At 45.1% G+C, this 9,960-nt stretch overlaps 2 protein-coding genes across 2 annotated transcripts; one reads left to right on the forward strand and one right to left on the reverse strand.

The window, feature by feature from the left end:
* Nucleotides 1-391: 391 nt before the first annotated feature.
* LOC130435961 (uncharacterized) lies at nt 392-4,109 on the reverse strand. Its single transcript, XM_056766860.1, has 2 exons — nt 2,869-4,109; nt 392-2,825 (listed from the first exon to the last, which is right to left on the reverse strand). Exons 1-2 carry the CDS (start codon nt 4,107-4,109, stop codon nt 392-394), a joined length of 3,675 nt encoding a protein of 1,224 aa, XP_056622838.1.
* A 2,670-nt stretch (nt 4,110-6,779) lies between these two features.
* LOC130437548 (GTPase IMAP family member 9-like) lies at nt 6,780-9,438 on the forward strand. The gene is made up of 3 exons (XM_056768892.1): nt 6,780-6,903; nt 7,622-8,356; nt 8,483-9,438. Exons 1-3 carry the CDS (start codon nt 6,885-6,887, stop codon nt 9,199-9,201), a joined length of 1,473 nt encoding a protein of 490 aa, XP_056624870.1. The 5' UTR covers nt 6,780-6,884; the 3' UTR covers nt 9,202-9,438.
* Nucleotides 9,439-9,960: the final 522 nt, after the last annotated feature.

Raw genomic sequence — 9,960 nt, forward strand, 5'->3', positions numbered from 1 at the left:
CGCGTCCAGAGGCTCGAATGGGGGAAAGGAGAGAGCCTTCAACACCAGCGCTAAGTCCCAAGGCGGCACCGAAGGGGATCGCGGTGGAAAAAGTCTCCTCGCTCCTCTGAGGAATCTGACTACCAGCATGTGCCTTCCAATGGATTGCCCATCAACCGGGGAACGAAACGAGGCGATAGCAGCCACATAAACCTTCAGTGTTGCAAGAGTCCGCCGCTGTCCAGCCTGTGCTGCAGGAAGCATAAAATATCAGACACGGGGCAGGACATCGGGTCGATATTGTTACTACTGCACCATTTAACAAACACCCCCCATTTGAGAGCGTATAAACGCCTGGTGGAAGGCGCTCGACACTCCGAAATAGTGTCAAGTACTCGCTGAGGAAGTGCATTTAAAACCCCCGAAGAGGCCAGGCATGAAGACTCCACAGCTGCGGGCTGGGGTGAAATATCGTGCCGTTCGCTTGGGACAACAGGTCTCTCCTGAGGGGAATCCGCCACGGCGGTGCCGTTAACAATTCGCTTAGGTCCGGAAACCACGGTTGATTCGGCCAAAACGGAGCGACGAGGATCACCGTCGCCGTCTCCTCTCTGATTTTGCACAGCACCAGGGGCAAAATCTTCACCGGAGGAAACGCGTAAAGCCGAACGTTCGGCCATCGCACCGTCAGAGCGTCGCTCCCCATGGGGGAATGGGTCAGCGAGAAATACAGCGGGCAGTGCGCGTTCTCGCTCGTCGCGAATAAATCCACTTCCGCCGTCCCAAAGCGCTCCCAAATTGACCGCACTGAGTCTGGATGAAGCCTCCATTCTCCGTGCGGAAGACCCTCCCTCGAAAGCATGTCCGCTCCGCAGTTCAGACGACCGGGGATATGCGCTGCCCTGACAGAGAGTAGATGCCGATCTGCCCACAGTAGGAGACTCGCAGCCTGTTTGAAAAGAGTTCCTGAGCGGACTCCTCCCTGGCGATTTATGTACGAAACCACGGACATGTTGTCGGTGCGAATCAGGACATGTTTCTTCTCCAGTCTCGACTGGAAAGTATGGAGAGCTAGAGACACCGCCATCAGCTCCAAGCAATTTATATGCCATTTTCTCTGTGACTGTGTCCAAAGGCCGGATGCCGGCATGCCCTCGCACACTGCACCCCATCCCGAGGACGACGCATCCGTCGTAACGACTATGCGTCTCGTAACCAGCCCCAGGGGAACTCCCCGACTGAACATGCTTGGGTCGCGCCATGGGCTCAGGGCACTGAGGCAACTGAGTGTAACCGGGACTCGCACTCGACCCGAGGACCATGCTTTCCATGGAACACGAGCCTTCAGCCAAAACTGTAGCGGTCGCATGTGCAGAAGACCCAGGTGGCAGACCGCCGAGGCTGACGCCATGAGACCCAAAAGCCTCTGAAACTCCCTCAGTGGAACAGACCGACCCGGCCTGAGCAGATGTAGAGCTGAAGAGATGGACTCCGTCCGCTCTTGAGAGAGGCGAGCGCGCATCTCCACTGAGTCGAAACATACCCCCAGATACGTTATTGACTGACTCGGAGTGAGCTTGCTTTTCTGCATGTTCACGCGTAGCCCCAGGGATGTCAAGTGACGAAGCAGCATTTGCGTATGACCGGATAGCGCCTCCCGTGAGTGGGCTAAAATTAACCAGTCGTCCAGATAATTCAGAATGCGCATACCGCTCGCTCTGAGAGGGGAAAGCGCCGCGTCCACGCACTTCGAGAATGTGCGCGGTGCTAATGCCAGTCCGAACGGGAGTACGGCAAATTGGTACGCTGAACCCGCGAAAGCGAATCGCAGAAACTTTCGGTGGCGCTTGGCTATCTGAACATGAAAGTACGCATCCTTCAGATCCACGGATGCAAACCAGTCCCCGGGACGCACTTGTGCCAGGATCTGTTTTAGAGTTGTCATTCTGAACGCTCGCTTGTGAAGGGCTCGGTTGACGGGTCTCAAGTCCAGAATCGGACGCAGACCACCATCTCTCTTGGGCACTACAAAGTACCGGCTGTAAAACCCGCTTTCTCGCTCGTTCGGAGGGACACGCTCGATCGCTCCTTTCGCGAGCAGGCTGCCGATTTCCTGCCTCAACACAGGCGCATTTTGCGCTGACGTAAGCGACGGAACCACACCGCTGAAGCGGGGAGGTCTTCGTCTGAACTGCAGGGTGTACCCGTGTGCTATCACATTTAGTAGCCAATGAGAAATGTCCGGAATGGCCTTCCACGCGTCCAGAAACAGACATAATGGCCGAATCTCTTCGGGCGTTACCGTCAGCGGACCGTTTAGGGAAGCACGCTGGTGCAGCGAGGCTAATTGCACTGGCGGGGAAATAGCCCGTGCGTGAGACTCCAGCCGTCTCTCGCCCACGGGAAAGACCGTGGACGAGGGAAGGCTGGTTATAGTCGGGATTAACTGCGGCTTCGCGCTGCACCGTGGCAGGGCAAGGAACGCAGCATTGGTCGTGTGAGGGGGAAAGAGCTCTTTTTGTGAACAGGTATGTGTTTTTATTGCATTTACACAGACATTTACAACATTGCAATGTTCGCCCGCAACCGCGGGGGAAAACTGATGCAAACAGCGGCGTTTGGGGGCCACCGGGACGCTCACAAACTCTCTCCTCCTCTTTATAGGTCCGTCAGGATGACGGCTTGGCAGACGATGACGCTCCGCCGTCGTGGCGCGGCGGTCCTCTCTGCGGTCCTCCCTTCGGCCCGTACCTCTTCTTAGGCAGGCCCGACCATTGTTTAGGCCGTGCATCCGGCTCACGACCTCGAGAAGCCTGGGCGGAAGCAGCGTGCTGTTTGGTCGGCCTCTGCGCGGAGTGCGACGCGGATGAAGAACGGGCTCTAGGAGACGGTTGATAAGAGCGTCGCGGGAGCACGTGACTCATGGCCTTGGCGCGCTTTTGCGTCTCCCCGAAGCGCTCCACCACCGACTCCACGACGTCACCAAAGAGGCCGGAGGGAGTGATCGGGGCGTTGAGGAGAGACTTACGGTCAGCGTCTTTCAGGTCCGCCAACGTAAGCCAGAGATGACGGTGTAGGACGACCATGAACCCCATGGATCGGCCGATAGCTTGTGCGGTCCGCTTCGTTGCCATCAGAGCGAAGTCGGTCGCTGCCCTCAGATCCCTCGTGGCGTCCGCCTCCAGGCTGCCGCTATCCAGCGACTGAAGGATCTTAGCCTGGAACACCTGCAGCACCGCCATTGCGTGCAAAGCGGAAGCGGCTTCTCCGGCGGATGCGTAAGCCTTACCGGCGAGATGAGCGGTAAACCTGCACGGCTTCGACGGCAGGCCTGGGTCCGAGCCCAGCGAGGTGGTAGAAGGGCACAAATGAGCGGCGAGGGTCTCCTCGACGGGTGGCATGCGCACGTAACCGTGGGCCTCCGCTCCGACCACGTGGGCGAACATGGATTGCGTAGCGGCGTGAACGCGCGCCGACTGAGGAGCAGACCACGATTTCACCACGTGCTCGTGGACATCTGGAAAGAATGGCGCACTCCTCTTTGATGTGGCCTGACGGCGGCCCGCCTGAAGGTACCACGAGTCGAGCTTACTTTTTGCCGGCTCCTCAGGTGAACTCCAGGTGATGTCGAGCTCGCTGACGGCCTTCTCGAGGACCCTCATGAACTCCTCGTGGAGGTCCGGGGTGCTCTCTAGGTCGGGGCGATCCCGCTCCGACCCTGCCCAGTCCTTGTCTGAAGCCGAGATGGACATGGAGTCGTCGTCCTCCTCAGCGCCGAAGGAAACGGCGCCCAAGACGGAAGGCGGGGGACGAAGACTCTCGTCGGCGTAGAGGACTGGGGAATGGGGTGACGGCAGAGGACAGCGGCCCGGAGCCGTGTCGTCGCCGCTCCCCCTTGGAGCGGGTAGACTCACCAGCGACTCGTTGGTGGCAGTGAGCCTTGACCCTATATTTCCACGAGCGATGTTCCTGCGAGTTCTCAAGACACGCGCCGGCAGGTCCGCACAGTGCGCGCAATCGGACTCGCAGAATGCAGCCTCCGCATGAGCCAGGCCCAGGCAGGCAATGCAGTGCTCGTGCGTATCCTGCGGGTCAATGGGACCCGCGCAAAGACGACAGTATGAAGCCATCGGATGCGGTGAAAAATATCCAGTTGCGTCTTCAACGATGGCAGCGTGAAAAAGAAGATTCTGAGGATTGTCGTCACATGCACTGTATTTATACTGTCTGGATTCGTCAGTATTTGCATACGGTTGCATTCTTGCGACAATTGGCCAGTTTTTTTACTGGCGTTATCCTATAAGATTTCAGGAAAAGTGAAAAAGAGGAGGAGTTTCATATGCGGTCTCCGCAATGTCGAAGTGACCGCTCTCGAAAGGGAACAAGCATATTTGTTACCATTAACATAACTGTTAGTCTTATTGTGACTGTTGGCATATTAAATTTTATCTAACTTGCCAACTTCACAAACATTAGTTTGTGTGTTGAATCAATACATGAGGGAGAAAGGGAAAGATAACTTATACTACAATGTTTATAATTGTTTTAGATGATAAGAGATGAGAACTCCTTACAAGCCTTGTCAAAGTCAAGCTAGAGACACTGCAAGCAATCTATAGGTGCAACAGGTGCTTGATAAAACTGCACAAATGTTCATTGTTAATTATTATAGTTAAATATCAATGTCAATAATAGATGCAACTTACACACATAAAGTGTTTGAAAAATCTAGTTATTAGGGACGAATATCAGAGTTTGATTTTAACCATTTTTTTCAATATGATTTACTGTGAGTCTCTGACTTGGCCTTAGTCAAACTAAATCAAAATCTAAAGTTTATACTTTCACAAGATATTCTTTACATTATGTAGTTGCCCTGCTTAAAAAAAACAATAGAACCCTGCCCAAAACACAAGAGATGCAGATGGGAATCAATAGAAAAGGCATAAAATAAAAAAATGATAAAGAAATGTGTTTCATAATGGTATTTAAATGGAAACCACTAGAATGTATGTAATACTATTTTTAGCAGGATGGGTTTATGTTGAAATACTTAATAGCTTTATCCCGTGGATCACTAATGTGCATTGAAAATTGCCAGCTGATAAAACCTGTACTTTAGTGACTGTATACATAAATAAAACTCTTAACTGACTGATTTAAAACCAGCAAGTCCCACAGCTGTCATTGGCTTTTGAAATCTTGCTTGCAATAAATCTTTCTTGATTACATATAGAGGCATACTCTATCCTTGCATTCGTGAGTGTGCTGGTGCTCATGGGTTGTCGACCTGGGACGGGTGAGTAGGCTGGGGGGAATCATAGTATACTCACTACAAAAAACAAGACTACACCACTGACTGGAGTGGTCTATGGAACACACCTTTTTGCTTGCTGGGTATTAAAAGAAGCAGCAGAAGCAGCCAAAGAACAAGAACGATCATTAGGAGCAGCAGTTGGAGGACTAGGAGCAGCAGTGGGATGAGCTTTAGGTTTTGCTTAATTTAAAAAACTTTAACATACATACAATGTTTTACTTTTATCCAAATTGACTTACAATATTGATGAACCAAGTGATATCTTACGGGCTACAGTAATACAAGAAGTGCTATAATAAGCTACCAGTTTTGATGAGCCAGCACGAAAAAGTGGAGGGAGTTTGTGCTTTTCCGTGAAGGTACCACTAGACGCTGTTCATTCACTGATCTTTGGGTTCTGGATATATATTTATGTTATTTTTTTATATTTCGTATTGTTATAATGTGTGATTTAATGTTCTGTTGGGTACATATTGGCATAGAGAGGGAGATGGTGGTCTAGTGGGTTAAACCACTAAACTGGTAAATCAAAAGGTTGCTGGTTCGATCCCAGCAGCCACCACCAGTGTGTCCTTGAGCAAGACACTTTACTCCATGTTGCTCCAGGGGGATTGTCCCTGTAATAAGTGCACTGTAAGTCGCTTTGGATAAAAGCTTCTGCCAAATGGCTAAATGTAAATGTAATAAAAAAACACTTACTCTTGATTAGTCTGTTGTTCTGATCTTATTCAGACCCTCTTTGTTAATTTAGCCAATACTTTATCTGTTACTCAAGAAATACTTTATATTGATATTGTAATGCATTTGTCTGTTTTGTTATCCTTTACTGCACGTCTTGTATAATATTAATACGTCTTGTCTTATCCATTTTAGTCCACATCCACTTCATTTCGTAGCATTTATCACTACACTAATTATGTAAATGTGTGTCTTACCCTGATTATGGTAGGTGAATAATTACAAGCCCATTTCTGGAAATGTTAACCAAAAATAACTCAACAATGGTGACAATCATCAATAGAAAGCTTCATGCTGCAATGCAATTCAAACATTAATCTGCTCTCTTGTTATCAGGGTGTTATTCAAACAGGTTTAGGCATGTGGTGGTGAAACACACACACAACACAAATACCACAGTGTTCAATAACATGTTCAACAGCTTCAGTTCAACAGTGTATTTTTTAACTCCTCTGTTGCTCAGGTTTGCCCACGAGAGATCGATATGATTAGAGAAGAACTTTAACACAATTTAAATAATGTTTGTGATTTCTGAACAACATAGCACAACATCAGATTACACAAGAAGAGTAAAGCTAGAACAATATATAAATAAAAAATATACATGTAAGAAAAAAGTATAAAACATAAAGGAACTATATAATACACTCACATGAGTCAATCACATCTAATATTAGAACACATTCCAAACACACAACACAGCTTTATGACTGTATTTACTCATCACAATAGAGGGAGTTTCACTGTCACAAACAGGTCGAGCTGAAATAACTTCATTCTCTCTCACCACCACAGAGTCTGTACGGCAGAAAACTACGGATCTTATGAACCTACACAGCTTCATGACAACATGAGCTTAATATATAAAGGTACGTCTGAATCTGTTTGAAACAAACTGAAGTTTGTTATTTTACAATTTAATACGTTTTCACTCTTTACAAAACTGATTGTGACTTGTTTGTGTCATACACATTGTTGAGGAGGGTGTAGCTACTGCAGCTATTTTTAGAAATACACTTGCTAAATGTGCTTCTATACAAATAGATAACATGATTAAAAATGAATATGCAGATATCTATTTACGTAAATATAAACACTGAGCCTGATGTAGCTTATGGTTACATTTGATTTAATAAAACAAATATTGTGTATTTTTTTTTTTAGAAGAGTCATTGTAGACGAGAATGTTAGTTGTGAGCATTTGAAGATTAATGTGTGAAGCAGTCAGCAAGTAAAACCAAAATCTATCATAAGAAATACAAAATAAAAATGAAATAAAACCTTATATCTATCATATAAATCATTTTTGACCATATAAACTAATATCTAATGTCAATATGTAATCAGAATTGAATAACTTGTGTTGTTTCAACATCTTGAAGATCTTTCAAAGATCCATGTGTTTATTAATTTTGTAGTGTTTGTCTGTCAGTTTTCAATACTGAATCTGAATCTGTGATATGTCTATTTTAGCAATATCACACGAGTAGTGAGCATGGTTTTCGGGTGATACCATGGTATGTTCATGGGTGGTATAATTATTGAAAAATTATGAAAATGATTAATATTTGTCCTGTTGTTTCACAGATCCTGTTGAATCGCCTGGTTCACAAGAGCTCAGGATTGTGTTACTGGGAAAAAATGGAGTAGGCAAAAGTGCAATGGGAAACATGATTCTGGGCAGAAAAGCATTTAAAGAGACAAACACCAGAGAGAGTGAAGTACAGAGAGGAAGAGTAGACAATAGAAACATCGCAGTTATTGACACTCCAGGATTCTTCAACCCTGAACTGACGGATGAAGATCTACAGAATGAAATGATGAAGAGTCTTTTTCTCTCTCATCCTGGTCCTCATGTCTTCCTGCTCATAGTCAGACCGGACAAGTTTACAGAACGCGACGTTGTGAAGATCTTAAAACAGATTCAGGTGAACTTCGGCAAAGAAGCTTTTAAGTTCACCATGGTGCTGTTCACTGAGAAGCAGACGATGTCGAAAAGAGAATGGATCGAGTTTAGACTGGAGAGGAAAACTAGAGAACTTCTAAGCTTCTGTGAGGAAAAATGTTACGTGATAAATTATAAAAACAAGAGCGATAAAAAGCAGATCTGGAATCTTTTGGAGAATATTGATGAGATGGTGAAGAGGAACGATAGAGAACCTTCCGCTCAGATCTATCTGAAGGCGATGAGGAGGAAATCACAAGAAGCCAAAGACAGAATGGAGAAGAAATCTCAACTCAGTCTAGAGGAAGAACACAACACAGCAGACAGATGTTTGACTTCAGAGGAGAATATAAAACCAGAAAATCATTCAATAACAGGTAAATGTGTTACTTTTGTCATTATGACAAACCTAAAAGATGATGATAGTTTTCATCGCAAATATAAATAATATAAAATGCATGCATCATAAATAACATGTATGAATATTCTTTTGACGTGATCAGATGTGAGGATTGTTCTTCTGGGTAAAAGTGGACCAGCTAAGAGCTCAACTGGAAACACAATTCTTGGCAGAGATGCATTTACAGTGAATAAGAGATTTCTGTCTGCATCTGAGACCTGTGAGAAACAACAAGCACAAGTGAGTGGAAGAAACATCACAGTAGTGAAAACACCAGGACTGTTGGAAACACCTGAAGAGAAACTGAAGTCTGAGATGGAGAAGTGTGTAGAGATGTCAGCTCCCGGTCCTCATGTGTTTCTTCTGGTCATCAGACTGGATGTGAGAATCACTGAAGATGAGATCAATTTAGTGAGATGGATTCGGGAGAAGTTTGGAGAAGACGCTGCACGTTACACCATCATTCTGTTCACTCGCTCTGATGAGACAAAGAATAAATCATTAGACCAATATATCACAGAGAGTTCAGATCTACAGACATTAATAAATGAATGTGAAGACAGATATCATTTCTTCAACTATGAGGACGCAGAGAACCGTGCTCTGGTCACAGAACTGATGGAGAAGATCGAGAAGATGGTGATGAGAAATGGAGGGAAACATTGCACTAGTGAGATGTATATAATATTTCAACAGAAGATGGACAGTGAGAGAGAACAGAAAGCAAAAGAAAACAGATTTAACTGGTTTAAGGGGATGATGGTTTTGTTAGTAGGGGTTATAGCAGCTGCAGCTATTGCGACTAATGGACTCGGTGGATGAATTGGCAAACATTCTATTAACAGAAATAACCATGATAATAAAGGGTATTTGAATTTGTTAGAGATTATACTTTAATTGTGTAAAATTGTTTTAAAAAGGACATCAAGATTATCGCAAATTTTTTATTGTTTTCTAAGCCTGTGCCTCATTTTGCCAAAAAATATTTTGCACAATACTGCATTATTACAAAATATAAATTCTAATTTATTGATTTAATTAAAGCTTTATAGTGTCTAACTGTACTTGTATGAGTTCTGCTTACCTTGTAGTAACTCCATGTAATTGAATAGAGATCTTTTTTCCACAAATATTGAGCTGTTCAGGTTCCCCAGGCTCCTCCCATTACCATTTACTGTGCATAGACATTTACATTTATTCATTTAGCAGACACTTTTATCCAAAGCGACTTACAAATGAGGTAAATAATGGAAGCAATTGGAACAACATAAGGACAACAAAAGCATAAGTGCAATAAAACTGGTCTCATTTAGGCCACCAACGTATACCAGAAAGTTGTATTTTATTTTATTTTGAGTAGAAAAGAGAAAAGTCAGAACTGATCGGTCAGATGTAAGTTGAAATTCAGCGTTTCAAATTCATTTGATTTGATAATTTAATCAGAAAAGAGGACAGTATAGTGGATTAAAATTAGTTAGGATGTTCCGAGTCATAAGACCAAGTACAATAATATTAACCAGAATGCTGAATCCTTGTTTAAACGTTCATCATGTTCAATTATCAAACTCAACCTAAACATGG

Source organism: Triplophysa dalaica, chromosome 2 (assembly GCF_015846415.1).
Source record: "Triplophysa dalaica isolate WHDGS20190420 chromosome 2, ASM1584641v1, whole genome shotgun sequence".
In the NCBI taxonomy this organism is placed as follows: domain Eukaryota; kingdom Metazoa; phylum Chordata; class Actinopteri; order Cypriniformes; family Nemacheilidae; genus Triplophysa; species Triplophysa dalaica.